General features: G+C 34.7%; 1 protein-coding gene across 5 annotated transcripts in view; it reads right to left on the bottom strand.

The window, feature by feature from the left end:
- LOC150098914 (divergent protein kinase domain 2A-like) overlaps window positions 1–18,564 on the bottom strand; it is a 416,716-nt gene that overhangs the window by 80,366 nt on the left and 317,786 nt on the right. For all 5 annotated transcript variants that reach the window (XM_090404859.1, XM_090404862.1, XM_090404861.1 and 2 more), the window contains one exon: window positions 15,281–15,860. In XM_090404859.1, coding sequence (XP_090260985.1) covers window positions 15,281–15,837 — 557 coding nt within the window. In that variant the 5' untranslated portion in view covers window positions 15,838–15,860. The remainder of the gene's footprint in view (window positions 1–15,280; window positions 15,861–18,564) is intronic.

Genomic DNA, 18,564 nt, shown 5'->3' on the forward strand with positions numbered 1-18,564 from the left:
CAATTTCTCCCAGATCCTCTATTTGGCTACATCAAAATGTAGCCAAATAGAGGATCTGGATTGTTCATGATGTCTTTTGTGATCTAATCCCATTCTGAAACAGAGCTACTTCAGTTTTTGGACAAATTAAATTCCTTGTACACTTGCATTAAGTTCCCAATTGAGCATGAATCTAACAACGGTCACCACTTTCTGGATACCCTAATACTAATATTACCAAGAGATAGCTTCCTGTTTAGAAGCCATCTACTAGTAATATTGATCTGCTTGGTGGCCCAGTGCCTTATAGTTGTGTGAAATAGTGCTCAGTAGTAAACAACATTTTAATTAGTATCTTATTTAAAAAATGTATTATAGTAATTCCTGAAGTGTAGTAGCTTGTAATAAAGCACTTTACCAGATTAATCTGATAAAAATCCTAATTTTTATCAGATTCCTCAGTAGGGAAAATCACTCTAATTCTCATGTTTAAATTTTTTTAAATATGAGAATATGAGATAATGTAATGCTCAGCTCTATGAAAGTTAACCTCTGCAATCAGTTGTAAAAAAAATTGCCTATTCATTCTGCTGTTAATCAATGGTCGCCATTGGACTAGTATACAAGGTGAGTACCTAAAACAAAAAATACGATTAACTTTAGCACTAAACTAACATAATGGCAGTCCACTGCAAAGTTTGTGAAGAGACACGTATTGACGTTATATCTGTTATGAAGTGTGCAGATAAATGTCACAGTAGTTATCATTTTTATTCTGCTGGTCTCAACGAAAGCCAATTTAAAAGCCTCTCCAAAGACGGGAAACAAAACTGCAAATGCGCTTCGTGCAAATTCGGCAAACAACAAAGACCAGCTTGATGTTCCAACTCTTTGTTCTATGACGGACGCCATTCCAGTGCTACTCAATGCCTGATGGCAACTCCCTCCCCCCTAGGGGTGATGACTCATGCATGCCAGAACTGGACAATATATGTATAATACATTTAATGGGGATAATGAAAGAATTAAAAAAGACGGTAATGACTTAAAAAGTTCAACTGAATATACCTCGAACAAAATAGATGACTTTCTGGCTATCATTGCTGGCCTCTTAAAACAAAGAACTTTGAACTAGAAAATGCAAATATGGAGCTGTGTAGAGGAGCTAAAAAAATTCATGAAACAGTGGATGACCTGAATCAACAGGCAATTAGCTCAAACCTGGAAACTGTTGGTGTTCCTCATGAGCCACGCAAAAATATGCATGAAATAGAAAAGAAAATTGCACATAAAATCAAGATCAACTATACTGAAGATGATATTGAAGTATACGTCATCACCCTAGTGGGCAGAAAAACAGAGCAATGACTATCATTATAAAATTGAAAAGTAAAGCGATCAGAGACAAATAGCTAGATGGAAATAAAATTATCAAATATAGACTAAGCACAACTGATATATGTGACAATTTTAAGGATAGCAAAATATATATAAACGAGCACTTGACTGGAAACATCTACTGTTTATTGCCAAGAAACTTAAAGAAGTCCACCACAAATATCTCTGGGTCAAACAGGGTGAACTCTTCATGAGAAGAGATGATCAGATGCGAAGAAGACTTGTGTAAATGAAAAAAACAGCGAGAGTACTAACTGACTCACAAACAACAATGGCAGATGAGAATAACAACTGTGATGTCACTTTTCATAAATGTGTAATTTGTCATGATTCAGTAGAATTAATAAACTTTTTATTCTCAGACACTAAGTACTTTGAATATTTTGCATATAAATATAAGAAGTATTCGAGATAAATTAAAACACATTGAATTACTACTAGACAATTTAAACTACTGGCTAGATAACTACTGATATTAACAGAAATCTGGGTTAAAGACGAAGAAATTGATTTATATCATTTAAGCGGATTTAAAAATTATTATCAATGTAGAAATTATAACAAACTTGGAGGTGTAATTATCTTTATTCAAAATTTTATGTCTGTTATTAACATAAAAATGAAAACAGCTGAAAATGTCAATTTATATTTAGAACATCATAATATATATATAATGGCTGTATATAGGTCGTATTGCTACACAGAGTACAACTTTATACAAGAACTCGAGCACAGTCTAGATGAGATCAATGTTCTCATAATGATATGAATATTGACTTGCTAAGGAATAGTGGATTATCTAGATTTACTTGCCATGCATGGACTCTAACAATATATTAATGTCCCCCCACAAGAGAATTCAATGGTGGTAGAACATGCCTAGATCATGTTCTACCACATGATCTAGGCATGTGGTAGAACATGATCTAGGCATTCAGGAGAACTTTAAGTGGAAACAAAATCCAAGCAGCAGTTCTGCAAAAACCTCTTGTGGTCACTTTCCCATCAGTATTAAAAGTGCATTTGCAAGTACAGCACAGAGATAGTACAACCGAAAACATTCCCTACACAGCAACTGACTCCAGAGAATTGAAGTTACGCTTGGGAAGAGATAACGACAGAAACAAATATTGATACCTTGTAACATAAATTTATTTCGATATTAAACAATAAAATACAAGACTCAATTAAAGTTAAAATAATAGACAAAATGAAAGAAACAAAGCCCTGGATTACACAGGAAATCAGACACTACATAAAAATTAGAGATAAAGTGTATAAAAAGTTTAAAAAACACCCACACAATCAATATTATGAACAGAGTTTCAAGCACTATAGAAATCTAATACACCATAAATTAAAAGAAAGTAAAAATTAATACTACAGAAATGGATTCCTAAAATGTCACGGAAACCCCAGAAAACAATGGAAGTTTGTGAATAAATTAATCAGCAAAGATATATACAAACAAACCCTCCCCATATCTTTAAGTATGATATGGGAATAGAGAAAATGGACAAAGAGTATTAGCTGAAGAATTCAATAATCACTTTGCCACAGTCAGTGAAAGTATTCTGAAAAATGCTATAACTACCGTGCAGAATTGCATTCCCAAGAGAACTGATAACTCTATGTGAAAACGAAATCAAAAGTGTCATAGCTAGCCTAAAAACAACCAAAACTTCAGGATATGATGGTATTAACACTAGCATGGTGAAAGAATGCCAAACATTATGGAACCCCTAACTTATCACTGATGATGGGCACATTTCCATCAGATTTTAAGAAGGCCATAGTTTTAAGAAAGCCATAGTACCTATTTACAAAAAGGGAAACAAAACTACCTTAAAAAATTACAGGCCAATCTCCCTTCTACTGGTCTTTTCAAAAATATTAGAGAAATTGGTAAAAATTCGACTCATGAAATTTTTGGACAAAAACAACTTCCTTTCAAAGAATCAATTTGGGTTTAGGCAAATGTTTAGCTCAGAACATGCTTACCTTCACAAATGCAGTTTACACCTCCCTAGATGAACATAAACATTAGTAGTATTTTTAGATATACACAAAGCTTTGATACTGTATCACATGAAATTTTAATAAAAAAATTTGAAGTCATGGGAATACGAGGTACTGCTCTTAACTGGTTCAAAAATTACTTAAATGCCAGATCGCAAATTGACCCTAAGACAGCAGATCCTTGTACCACAAGGATCGGTCTTAGGACCAATTTTATTTAATATTTATATCAATGACTTCTGCAATCTTAAACTAAACAGTAAAATAAATAATTTTGCAGAAAATACAGTACTAATTTTCTGTATGGACACAGCCAAACAAATGCAAACCATAGTGAATGCTGATCTTTTAAAAGTAACAAATCGGCTCCAGTCAAATAAACTCAGTCTGAATGTCTCAAAAACTAAATATGTAAATTTCAATTTGTGAAATACTACAGGCAAAATGAACTTCACTGCACAATAAATTTTGCATGATTGGAATAATGCAAAATTTGCAGGACAAATTCAAATTGCAACTGTGAGGAAATAGAAAAAGTCAATTGGGATTAAAAATTGATAGTAATTTAAGCCTGGAAACCACATATTACTGATGTCATAAATAAAGTAAGGATTATGTTAAACAGACTTTACTACCTAATTAGATTTTTAAATTCAAATACGCTAAAAATATTATATCCTGCCTGGATTCAAAACACACTACAATATGGTATATTAAGTTAGGGGAGGAATCTATTGCACTACGTTGAAACCTTTAGTTTTGACCAATGCTGGTTTGAAATTCACGCTTGTTCTTGTTATCATTCAGGGAGCGAGAGGTGTAATTGAAGTCTGATTAGCTGAATAATGAATTAATGACCATCTAAATCTATATATTTAGAAATTTATGTACATTTAATCATACAAATACAACATTTATTTTATAAACGATATTCTATCTTTTTCAATTTAGCTACTTGAATACAAATTCTACCCTACGGTTCTTCTTCATGAACTAGTCAATAGCATTGTCATAAAAAGTTGGTTGTAACTTAAATTTTGCAAGCAACACGCACACTTGTAAATGATGGCTGAAGCTCACTGGCTAGAGCTACTTCGACTGCGTATGGCCAATGTTTAAGATGACGTGAAGGGAACAGAAATGGTTATGCACGCGCATGAAATCAAAGTGCTGCAGTGAGGATCTGGAGGCTCCGACAACTGAGCAAGCCAAGGTAGCTTTGACCAGACGAGCAAGCACTGGCCTTTGATACACAACGCAAAGCTCAATTATTGCCGTGAAAGCTGTTAAAACATCTTCTGTCTACAAAAATAAAAGTCTAAATGGAATGCTTATAAATGCATGCATTTATTAACAAATAAACATTACTTCTTTCTCAAGTAATGAGCTTGTGCAGCAAACATAGCAAGCATGGAGAATTCGCCCCTGGTTTTGATTAAGAATAAAGTAATTCAAATTTTAACTAGAAACAAATACAAGGATACTGCAATGTGTAATAAATACACCATACTAAACATATTATCCCTTAGATATTTATATGCCTATAAAGTACTGTTATTCATAAAAAATGACAATGAATACATAAATATCAAACAAGATGCTTTTTTCTTAGTAGACATAAGGGCCTAAAAATATGTAGTTCCTAAAGCAAATACAGAAGCAACACAAACATTATACTTAATTAGCACCAAAAATATTCAACACACTACCTTTAGCAATAAGAAATGAAAACCAACCCAAACAAATACAAAACTCTAATAAAAGAATATTTATTTTCACACAGAAATGAGGAAGCTCTGTTCAAAATAATAACATAAATGATTGTTTATGCATATTGGTATTAAAAAGATCCTGTTTCAGGTGTAAGATGTAAAAAATTTAAATGTTATGCAACTTTCTCTGTACATATTAGCATGTTTCCTGTGATTTTATCATGTTATTTTATTACAATAATATTGTTACACCCTGATAACTAAAGAATGTGAAAATTTCAGTTATCATGATGTAACAGGAGGAAAAAAAAAAAAAAAAACTGTATAAATAACTAAGTAAGCAAGCTTGTTCCTATGCAGATATCGTTAAGAGCCTTTGAAAGTAACATATACAAAAAAATTATAAAGAAAGAAAGAAAAATATGCTTGCATCCAAGTGAAAAATATAGCTCAAATTGTTTGTTGAACTAAATAAAAAAAAAAAAAAAAGGGGGGGGGGATTTATTACAGCTGTGATATGATAAAATAAGGTTAAGTAAAGCAAAAAAGATTAGTCATATGATTTTCTATGTGAGAGGCTAGTTTTTACACTTGAAATAAGAGATTAAAGATTCGAGTTAATTCTTAGAAAATTTTGGAAAGGGGATTAATTTAATATAGATGACATAGAGGTTAGCTTAAACAAAAAAAAAAAAAAAAAAAAGCTCAAGGGCATAATTCCCAAACTGAGACTTCGTCACGTGTCAGTCGCGTGCACACGGACCACAGGATGTTTTGGCAGAAAAACGCCACTCTAATTGGTGTCAGTGAAATCGACTCCAGTAAAAGGGGGGAAGAAAAGAAATTGAAGAAGGTGCCGCTAGGGTCATCATATAAAAGGGTTAGGAACCACCCCCATGAGGCTTTTTTCCTCAGAGTTTTCTTCACGAGTCTTCGTATAGGTCTCACGTGGATTTCCTGAGTGACGGGGTAGGAGTTTTCTCCGTCCGACATAACAAGGAAACAAAGTGTGCGGGATTTCAGTTCTGTGTTCCTATTGTAAGAAATGAGGGACGCCGTTTAGAAAAAGGAAGAAGATAAGGTCAGTGTGTTTCATCATCCAGTGATAGTAACAAGAGAAAAAAATCTATACAGAAGTCAGTGCCCACATGGTGATTTTTACAGCCATAGAATAGATGATCCTATGTATGTCCTTGATTGAAGCATGTAAAGTAAAGATTGTGAAAGTCCATCTAAATGCCAAAGGAACTTAGGAGTGATAAGTTATAGAAGAATTCGTTCTAGGAAGGTACAATCGGAAAAGGGGTAGAAACCAGTGTTAGAAGACCCAAGTAAAAAGGTAATGTAAGAATCTCGTGTCAATTCAAATCATATGCAACTGTAATCATTGTTCAATACCAGAACAGTTGAAGGGATTAATGAGAATTATACTAGGACTTTAGTACATGTCAGACTAGAATGAGAATAAGCTTGTTACTATTAATTAATAAGTATTCATGTGCCTAGAGATCTATGCATGTACATTGTATTTCATTTAAGAGAGTTTAAAGGTCAAAAGTGTGTATTAGCTCAGAGAAAGGATAATTTTAATCTATATTGTCTTAGTAAGAAAATTAGAGTAACTGATTAGATATGTTCTAGAAAGTTCAGGATTATAGAGTGATCAGATTAGTAAGGGGTTAAATAAAGGGTCAACTAGTTCCAGGACTATATGTTTGTTTGTATAGAATCTGTTATGGCAAAGAAAAACCTTAGTTTTTTAGATATGTGGCAAGTAGAAAGAAGAATGATCATGATAAGATGATGTTGATGGATGAAAATGATAAAATGGTAACTGCAAAAGACATTGTTGAGATATTCAGTGATCAATTTATAAGGGTGTTTCATCCTGATCAGGGTGGAATCATGAGGAACTTAAGTGTAGATGACATAGGAGAGGATGGCATAATTGTGAGCAGGAGGTATTTCAGGAAATAAATAATCTTGATGTAAATAAGATGATAGGATTTGATCACATATCACCATGCATTTCGGAATGTTCCACGGAATTGGCAGTAGCATTGGCATGCCTGTTAGATAAGTCTTGCAACAGCACAGATTCGAAGGCAGTGGAAGGAAGGTAAAATTGTTCCACTACATAAAGGTGATAAGGCTGTAGATTCAAATTATAGGCCGGTCTATATATCTGGAGTTGTGAAAGTACTGGAGAGATTGGTGAGAGGCAGGATACAAATATGGGTTGATAACAGCAGTTATCAGCATGGGTTTGTTAAGGGGAGATCATGTTTCACCAACTTATGTACTATAACAAAGTGACAAATACCTTGAACATGGGAGAAGCATATATAGTTGTGTACATAGATTTTGCAAAGGCTTTTGATAGACTGCCACATGACAAGCTCTTAAATAAATCGAAACAGATGGGATTGGATAACAGACTTCTGAGTTGGATCAGTGACTGGCTGTAGGATAAGTATCAGAAAGTTGTTTATGGGGATGCAGTATCCCGAAAGAGAAAGGTCACTAGTAGTGTGATCAGTTTTGGGACCATTGTTGTTCAATTTTTATGTTAATGATATTGGAATGGATTTAACTAGTGTGATATGCATTACTCTCTCCCAGTTTTGCATATGATGCAAAACTGGGGGAGAGTAATGCAGAGTCAAGCGGATGTTATGACTTTACATAACATCCGCAGAGTCAAGCAGATGTTATGACCTTGAATAGATTGCATGAATGAGCAGGTAAGTGGAACTATCAGTTCAATGTTGCAAAGTGTAAGGTTTTGAGATTTGGTAAGCTATGATGGGATGCAAAGTATACACTTGGTGGAGAAACTTTAAAGGAAGTAGAGCAGATGAGAGATCTAGGAGTGATGGTGGCCAAGGGCCTGAAATTCAGGGGCCACATTGCACAAGTTGTGAAGATGTCATTGCCATTATCTGATGTGACATCTTCACAACTTGTGAAGATGTCACATCAGATTCCACTCAGAGAGAGGACCCTGACATGCAGAAATAGAGGGGTTATGATGCCATTGTATAAGGCTTGATCAAGTCTCATTTGGATTATTGTGCACAGATTTGGTCTCTGGGTTTTCATGGTGATGAGGATATAGTGGAATGGGTCCAGAAGATTCACAAATGTGGTCAGTCGTCTTTGGAATGTGGAGTATGAGGACAGATTGAGGGAATGTAAGTTGCAGAGCCTCATGAATAGGAGGAAGAGGGGGGAGGGGATGATATAAACTAGTCAGGATTGTTATCAGGTATACATGGAGATTTTTCATAGAATTGAAGGGGGGGGGAGATATAATAAGAGGCCACTGCTGAAAACTGTATAAGGAGGGTGTGTGAGCAGAGAATGAGGAGTAGGTTCTTTGCATGGAGTGATTGGTGAGTGGAATGCACTGCCTGAGTGTATTGTGAACGTAGGCACACTGAATCAGTTTAAAGCACCGTTGGATGAGCATTGTGAGCAATAAAGTGTACCTCCCATGATGAGTCTCCGACTCCATGGAGGTCAGATGTTAATAATAACAACAACAAATTGACCCCTGCAGCACACAACTAGCTATTTTCCTTTTTTTGAGATAGTGCTTTCCCCCATACACAACTTGCTGATACCTATCTGATAGCCATTCACCTATCCAACTCAGTAGTCTATCAACTAATCCCATCTACTTTGGTTTATTGACCAACTTGTGATGTGTGGGCAATCTATCAAAGCCTTTGCAAAATCTAAGTATATGACTGTATATGCATCACCCTTGTTCAATATATTTGTCACCTTGTTATAGTATATAAGCAAGTAGTAAAACATGACCTCTATTTAACAAATCCGTGCTGACAAGTACAAAGAATACCACTGTTATCAAAGCACTCTGTATCCTATTTCTCACCAACACCTCCAATACCTTAACTATAACTCCAGATATACAGATCAGTCTATAATTTGTAGTCTTAGAATTATCACCATCTTTATGAAGTGAAACAATTTTCCTTTCTTCCATTCTTTTTGAACTTATACTATTGCAAGACTCTTGTTAAACAGATAGGCCAAGGCTGATGCTAAGTCCTTGGAACATTCTTTTAAGGCAAGTTGTGATATGTCATCAAGTCCCATTGCCTTATTGATATCTAGCTTACTTTACTGCTCATGAACCTCCTGTTCACCCACCATTAAGGGTGGATGAGCAAAGAGAGCAAGGGTGGTCGACACTTAAGCTTCTGATTTCACACTGAGGATGAAACACCTCGATGAACTGCTCGCTATGTGTTCTGCAGTAGTTACCAACCTCCCACTTTCATCCATGAACATCTCATAATAATCTTCTTTCTACTTGCCACATATCAAAAAAACTCACGAGGTTTTTCTTGGCCTGATCTAATTTCTGCTCATAGTGCACTTTTTTCTTTACTAAATTGAGTCACTCTCCTGGCTTTCTCTTTGTGCTCTTCATGCAGCTATTTCACACCTACCTCATTCAGCCTTTTGACCTTTGGAATATATTCACATATTGATGCTGTCATGTATTTCTTTATCAGTTACCAAGCAGCATTTATCTCCTTACCACTCAATTCCTCATTCCATGCTATAGCTCCAAGTTGTCACCTAAGCTTGTCACAATTACCAGCCTTGTACTTCTAACATATATCCTTTCCTCACAGAAGTCTGCATGTGGCTAGCCACAACCCAGGTGATCACTCTCACCAACTGCAGGGAAGTGCAAAACCCAGTCACAATTACATCTGATGATGAAACTGTCAGATCTAAAACTCTTGATCCTCACGTGCCCTCCTTAATCATCCTTCCTTTGTTCACCAACCCAAGTTCCTTATACATTTCTCCACACTCCCTGGCATATAGTAACATCCATCTACGAGGGTGGTCTGAAAAATTCTTGGCCTAAAAACGAATTTATAACTTCAAAATTATTTTTATTTTTCAATATAATCTCCCTTAAGACTAATACATTTATTCCAGTGATGTTCCAGTGCCATTATTCCATCCCTGTAGTGGGTCTCAGTAAGACCTGCAAAATACTCCTCAACAGCTGCAATCACCTCTTGATTCGAAGAAAAACACTGACCAGCAAGAAAGAGTTTTAGGAAAAGATAGAAGTCAGAGGGAGACAAATCTGTGGAATACGGTGGATGTTCCAACAATTCATAGTGCAGATCCTTTAATTTTCCCATTGCCAAAACATATTTGTGGGCAGGTGCATTGTCCTGATGAAAGATGATTTTTTTCTTCTGCAAACTGGTTCTTTTCCTATGTTTTTTTGTTCAGTCTAGTTTAAAGATCGAAATAATATTCCCCAGTTATTGTTTTACCCTTTACAAGATAATTAATAAATAAAATGCCATAGCATCCCAAAACACCGATGCCATGACCTTTCCTGCTGATGGAACTGACTTTGTCTTCTTTGGCGCTGAACAACTGGCTTCTGTCCACTGTTTTGACTGCTGTTTGGATTCTGGTAGGTAATGGTGAATCCAGTCTCATCCATAGTAATAAAGCGATGCACAAAATCAGTTTTATTCTTGTTAAAATGCTCCAAGCACTGTTCAGAGACTTTCATCATACAAATGATTTTTGATCTGCTGTGAGCAAGCATGGCACTCATCTTGCGCAAAGCTTTTTAATTTGTAATTCTTCATGCAAAATATATCCTACACGTTCTTTTGAAATGCCTATAGTCTCAGCAATTTCATGTGCTTTGACTCGCCAGTCATCTAATACCATATCATGCACTTGAACAATGATTTCTGGTGTTGTTACACTTTTTGGGTGTCCTTGATATGGATCATCTTCAGTGTTGGTACAGCCATGTTCAAACTCGGCAGCCCATTTCTTAATTGTCGAAAACAAGTGCCCATAAACTTCACATGAATTTCTTTTGGCGTTAAAACTTCTTTTACAAAGAATTTTATAACTGCATGATACTGAATTTCATCCATTTCAAGAGATACAAACAACAGTTTTGCTTCAGGCAGCTGTATAAAACAAACTACTTGATAGAATGATTTGCAATTTCACACGGATGCTTATGAGAGATGTACCAACTTAGAAAAAAAAAATCTTGCCAATTGTGCTGCCACCTATGGTCAAGGCCGAGAACTTTTCAGACCACCCTCGTAAATATCTCTTTCTGTCAACCTCCACCTCACACCACATTGCCTGAAAACCAATGCCACCATTTCCCTCTTTCATGTCTATCTCATGTGGACATAATTCCCCTTCCTTCTTGTTCTTGTCCTTTTTATCCTCGTGAGAAATATTGTACCTTCCATTTCTATTTGTATTAGGATATTATCTTCATTCACCCATGTTTCACTTATTCCAAAAATTTTGAGTCAAATAAGTTCAATTAGTGAAACAATTTCGTCTCCTTTATTTCTGATACTTCTGGCATTTGTAAATAAACACAGCAGTTCACTTTTAGGTCTATAACCAGTTGCAACCAAGCCACTTGTTGGTTGTAGATTTTCCACCACACCTGCCTTTGTCCAATCACCTTTATTACCACTTACCACATATATCTGCTCTATCTCAACTATGCTACTCGCGTCCCAATCTTTTCCATTTCTATGCTGATCATACATACATACATTCACTCTCCATATGCCAAGTCTCCTTATCTACCCAGGTTCCCCACAATTTCCCTGTTCCTCTTGCATTTCCATTTTTTCTTTATCTTTCACATTACTATTATTTCTATTGCCAAGCACTTCAGTCTCTTCCATACCATTCTCCTAATCTTTCACTTCACCACTTGCTTCTGATCTCTTGCTTGCATTACACACACTGCACTTCCACCTAGTAACAGTTTCTTCAATTCACTCACTCCAAAACCATTCAAATGCAATCTGTATAATTCCATTCTTCCCACAAATACATGCCATACATCCAGAAACTACACTCCCTTCTCCTCACACAACTCTGCCAAGCATACCATTCATGACTCTGGCTCAACTCGTGATTGTCATACTTTGGCAACACACTGCCAAAGTATGACAATGTTTCCCATTATACTGTTATCTTTGACTCTCCTTAATAACTTTCCTGATATTCGCAATTATATTTTCATTATTTCCACTTAAAATTTTTTTTGTCCCTACAATCACCACAAATTCTCTTGCTTGTTTTGTTTCCTCCTCATGTCCAAAGCAGGAATTACCTTGCTCATTCTCTCCCCTCCTGGATAGTGGACCTTATGGATGCTCTCATTAACTAATCGTCTAACAATTGAATCTCCATACACTATTTTTCTCAAATCATTTATCACCTCTTTTTGCCAAAAAGAGGTGATAAATTAATTGAAAAAAATTTTTTTCTTTTTCTTTCATTCTATTCTTTTGCACTTTCAAGACAAGTATGGCAGGGATGTACCTTATCACCTTTACTTTTTAATATAACAATCTGGAAATGGCATAACCAATTTGGTATGCAAATAAGCTCACAAATAAAGACAGACATTAATATTTACAGATGATCTAATTGTATTAGCTACATCAGTAGATGATTTACAAAGATCAATCAAATTATTAAATGAAATCTCAAAAGTATATATTATGAGAAAAACTAAAGTATAAACAAAAATAATCGCTTTCAAAGAAGAAATCCAGTAAGAAGTAAAACAGATAGATAATAAAATACCTTCAGATCCCAGGATGTGATTATCATATGAAGATGAAAAAAGACAGACATTAAAATATCAAATTTTGTTAATGTAAATGATATAAATAATCGAATATATTTATATCATTTATATTATTTTTATTCTAGTATAAAAATATACTAGAATCAGACTGTATAATGTCCTGTCTAAACCAACTTTATTATATGGAAGTGAAACATTGACCATAAAAATAAAAAGATGAATGAATTCAAACAGCAGAAATGAAATTTCTTAGATAGCTGGATATACCAAGTTGGACCATAAAACAAATGAAATTTTAATATCTCTGATTATTACATAAGTAAATATAAACAAAAATGGATAGAACATCTCAAATCAAATGGACAATAAGTGATTACCAAAATTACTATACAGATGAAATAAATGGAAAAAGAATTGAAAGCCCAAGAAAGTGATGCTATGACACCAGAACACGTCATTTGGTCTAAAATTTAACAGGTAGAAGAAGGAAGTTGACCTTGTTTGCATATGTATGCAGATATGATCTAAGGTATGATCATTTAAACAGAATGGGAGAGGAAAGATTAGCAAAACAGGTGATCTGATCAGGACTCATTGACTGGAGAGGGTGGAAGCACCATATCCATTCAAGCCAACCAAGGCATTGACTGTTGATAGGTTTCTACATTACAACTAATTTAACCCTTTATAGACAGGGGTCACAAAACAAATTTTTAAGTAAGAGCAATATGATGGTAATCTGATATTAGAGATTGGTCATCTGTCTTAGGAATGGTTATTTCCAAGTTGCAGAATAAATACTAGTGTAACAGGAGAGTATACTCAAAAAAAGGCAACACAAAACAGGAGTGAACTCTGGAACACAAACCTTTAGAATAATCAGAGAAATTATCAGGACCGAAGACATTTTCATATCCAGTCTGGATAAGATTCTTCTCTCTCTTTTTCAAAAAAAAATATTGAATCTTAAATCCGACATGGTACAAAAATTGTACACTAAGCTCAAAATCGAGGGAAAGTAAGAACCAGATATTAGCTTTTGCTATGGACAATGATGCAATAGAATTATCCAAGTTCCAAAGAGAAAGATGTAGGGTTGGACAAAAGTTGACCAATAGCTTTCAAGAGAGACTAAAATGTACAAATTGCATTTGGACTATCATGCAAGTTTCCTTTTCTGATTCTTGCAAAATCAATTTATATGCTGATAATTTGCTTTTAAGTATTTCAAGCTTTAGTGGGTAGAAAAGAAGTATAACATTTTCAATCAAAGCTGTATGTAATAAGCTTGGTGGCTCTTGAACAGCTTGCATACTTCTTGAAAATCAAAATTAGATAGAGGAAGAGAATTTAAGGTGAAACAGGAAATTAATGTTCTCAAAGTTATAAAAATAGTTTCAGAGATATATTCAATGAAATGTTTGATTAGAAGACTGGAAACAATAATCCAAACAAGGAAATTAAAATTATCCCACTTAGCAATTATAGCTACCCAATCTGACTGTGGCCATGTGAGGGTTGCTATATGGAAAAAGAAGAAATTAACATCCTAGAGGACAAACCACCTGCAGCATTCTTAGAAAGATCATTTGAGAGGAAGAGATCAAAAGTTTGGAGGGGTGAGGGCTGTCAGATATTCTGGTAGATGTGCATCTTTTTTTGAGAAACCAGTGATAATCGCAAATGGCCTTCAACATCTCCAGCTACTAGATCAATGCAGTTGATAAAGGAAAGCTAGTTGGAATGAAGAAAATCAAGATTTAAAGAAAGGAAATTAAAAAAAAAAAAAAATTCAGAATGGTAAGAATGTGATAAAGAAAAACAAATGTGATAGAATAAGAATGTTGAAGCCAAAAGATCAAAAAGGGGTTCTCTGACCAGTGATATCAGAGTAGACATGTGCAAAAATGCAACCTTTTGAGACACAAGGTGTTGAAGAGTAATTAGGAAATGTGAGCAGAATATTGATTGAAGAAACTGACAGATGAACTTCTATTATGTAAAAGTAGGCATGGTCTATACGTAAATAACATGAAGGTCAGAATGAAGACTTCAATTTGTAGATTATGGGAAGCTTACATTTTTTCCCCCCTGCATGTAATCTCTCTCTTCAACTTTTTTGTGTTTAAGATGAAATTATAAGACAGAATATGTATGGAAAATTTCATGGATCTACAAATCATTTGGTGTCTCCCCAAATACCAGTACTCAAATCACAGGCTCTAGGAACATACAGCAGTAACACATTTATTTTCTATCTTACCTGGAAGTTTCCTACAACATGTCCGTGTTTTAGATTCAGTTCTGTATATTATGTAGCAGTTGTCTACAGAATCAAGCTGGTATTTTATAAAATTTGAATTGATCTGGCTAAGTTATGCAAAAATTGGTGAAATGCTACTGTTTTTTAATGTATATTTAAAACATACTTACAGAAAAATATGCAATATTTAAGTATTCCATATTTTTGATGACAGTGCAAACAGCTATCAACTTATGTACTTACGCAATTTCACTGCGGCTCTTGCTTAAAATTAAATTTAGGTTCCTGAAGTTCTCCACTTCTAATATTCTCTTATTTGCTAAAAATCCCAACTTAACTGTTGCATGAACATCACAGGGAATAGGTCTACTAGCATTTCGACATATAAACTCATCAAACTTCATCCATTCATCTACAGATGCTGTACTTAACATCACTTTCTCAGAATCATCTAGCAATCCTTTCCGCCATATTTTACCATCTCTTTCTATAATGGAGTTTTCATCCAAAGTAAATGAACCAGTATTAAATTTTGAACAAATACTCCTACCAAAACAAGCAGGACACAAGTGTGCTTGGGTTAATTCTTCAGATAGAACTTCTATTTTTTGCTTCTCATTACTTTTTTCTATAAGATTATTTCCCAAAATTCTTTCTGTTCTTACACTATCTATACTTGGTAAGTGTTGCTTCCATAACTGTATAATTACATATGCTCCAAGAGCAAAAAACAGCAGCAAGAGAGTCTTCTTCAACCACTGACGAAGTAGCATCTTTATCCACTGTTTGAATGCATACATCCCTATATTCTGGATGTTTTATCCTAAAACAAATATAAGCATAGTAAGCAAACACTTTTATAGGAATTCCAAAGAGAAATAGTTTAATTACATATATACACATAAAAAATATCTTTGAACAAATACATAACAAGTTCGATATGAAATTTACAGATTATCTTCACTTCAACTGATAATTCAAAAAGGTACAATAACAACAACAGATTTCAAAAGATATGATAGAAATTCTCCTTCTCCAGCCAGTCTCAGCCCCATATCCTATGTCACTACAATGGTACCAGTTGGGATGATCTTTGAGATTTCTACTCTTTTCCACTGTCTGATGATTGCTTCTACTCTCCTCATCGAAACACCAACTCTGATCTGATTTGAAATTAATCTTGCTGAGATGTGTGCTTTTAGTTCCCCACTGCACTCAAAATCCCAGATCCTAAGCTTTGGTTTTCAAACAAATGCACCAAATTAGTCCAAGCTAAAAATGCAGCATACAGCTCAATTTAAAATCTACAGCTTTTTAATCAGCTTACACCCTGTTAACAATTACAAAAAAAAAACATCAAAAAATCTAACGCAGACTTTGTAAAGGCCAAATGTACTATGCTTCCAGGATAAATAGCCACTTGAGAAGTTTAATGGCAAAACTTTTGCCCTGTTATATTTCCAACTTTTTTTTCATACAATGGCAACATCTCTTAAAGATAAGGCAAACCTTAGAATCATTCTCCAATTCTTGTTTATCTGATAAATGCAAATCTCCTCTTCCTATTTCACAAACCACCCTCAGTATGTCAACCTCTGATTTTTTATCAGAAAGATTTCAGAAAAATACTCAATAGCCTTGAAACTAATAAGTCACCCAGCCCAGATGATATCCCTTCAGTTATACTAAGAGCTTGTACTCCAGAATTAACACTCATCCTGAATAGCTTTTACAAGCTGTCCTCCATCCAGCAGCACAGAAGCAAGCTTTTATGGCCTTTTGCTAAAAAAGATCTATCAAACTATCATCCCATTGCTCCCACTTCAATATTCCCAAAAGTGACTGAGAAGGTAATCAACAAGTTAGAGACCTCTTTAGTTAACTGATTCATTAATGAAGAAGTCTCTAGTTCATGGAAAGATTTGAAGAAATCATGTGGTTGCTCAATATGTCGAAGGCATTTGAGAGTTTGACATTGTTCCTTCTTATCAACCTGCCATCTTATGAACTCCCTCCTATCTTTTGTGAGTATTCAAGCTTCCTCTATGGTCAGCCACTGCACATCATGGTGGATGGTTCCCTCCCATTTGATTTTTCCCATCGATGCCAGAATATTCCAAAGCTGTGCTTTCACCAACACCCTTTTCTTATACATCAATGATCTTCTCTCACTAATGTACAATTCTATTTACAGCTGTGCTTATGGCAGTATACTCCATTTCTCTTAAATCATGCAAAACTTCATAGTACACAGATGACTTAAGCTTCGAGATATTCTATGGCGAATACCTCAAACACTTTAGCCATTATCAACTGGGGTGAAGATAATTTAGTGAATTTTAATGCTACCAAAACACAAACCTACATTGAGGCCTAGGTTTATAAATGGACAAAGTGGGCACTTGCTAGGGTGCATGGTTTAAAGGGCACACAGAAACTATTTTGATTTTTTAGATGATCTGAGTATTTAACAAATGAATACATTTTACACATACAAATCAATCACTGATTCATACACATCTTCATAATATTAAAAAGTAATTTTCATAAATTTCTATGTATACTTTGAATTTATACTATATTGATAGTAATTTAAATTTTTAAAAATCTATTGTTGTATCATGAATTCGGTGTATATGAGTGAGCATTAACACAACAATAGTGTCTGAATTTTGGCAAGGGCACTGACTCCTAGTGAGGATGTAAAAGCATATGAGTAACAAGCAAATCATTGTCAATGGTGTATGTGAAACTCAATGTTAAAAAACATCGAGTTTCAATGTCAGATTTACTCTTACATCAAGTAAGAGTACATCTGGAAAGTACTTCCCAAACTTAGGGGTTGCTTTAAAAATTTATCGAATATTGCCAATTGCAAACCATACAGCTGAGAGAAGTTATTTTTTTCCTTCTCCAGTTGAAAAATAAGTGAAAAATGCAAAAGATCTGTTCTTAAAGAGGATAACAAACTTGCTGGCTATATGCTCTGAAAAAAAAAAAAAAGCATCACTTAAAAAATGAATTTCTCAAAACTGATTGATCATGGTTATTTTGCTATATGTTTGAAGCAGTATTAGAACTACCTGAAGCAAAGAAGTACAACAAATGTCATTATGGTAAATGTTTTAATAACCAGTGGTGTCGCGTGCCCATTTCGGTTGGGTATGCTGTTGTGTGGGTTATGCAACCTGCGCTACAAAATTCACGTCAACTTGACCATATGATTGCATTTTTATCGATGTATGAAAGTTTTGAGAGTGCATAGCGCATCAGTGCTCATCTTAATTGGTCCAATGCAATTAATTGCAGGATAACTTTAAATACTTTAATTTATCAATTAATGTAACCAATTCGCAGAGCGGGGGAACAATCTGTTTGTTTTAGGATTTATTGGAAGACAACAATGAAGGAGAATGGCATATTTGGTTGGTATATTTGAAATACCCAAAGGTTGAAAATATGTGAACCATCATCTATAAGACATGTGAGAATGGGAAATGAAAGGAAAGAATAAGTGTGAGTAGAAA

This window comes from Typopeltis vanoorti, chromosome 15 (assembly GCF_054136105.1).
Source record: "Typopeltis vanoorti isolate ZY-2024b chromosome 15, IOZ_Tvanoo_1.0, whole genome shotgun sequence".
Lineage (NCBI taxonomy): Eukaryota > Metazoa > Arthropoda > Arachnida > Uropygi > Thelyphonidae > Typopeltis > Typopeltis vanoorti.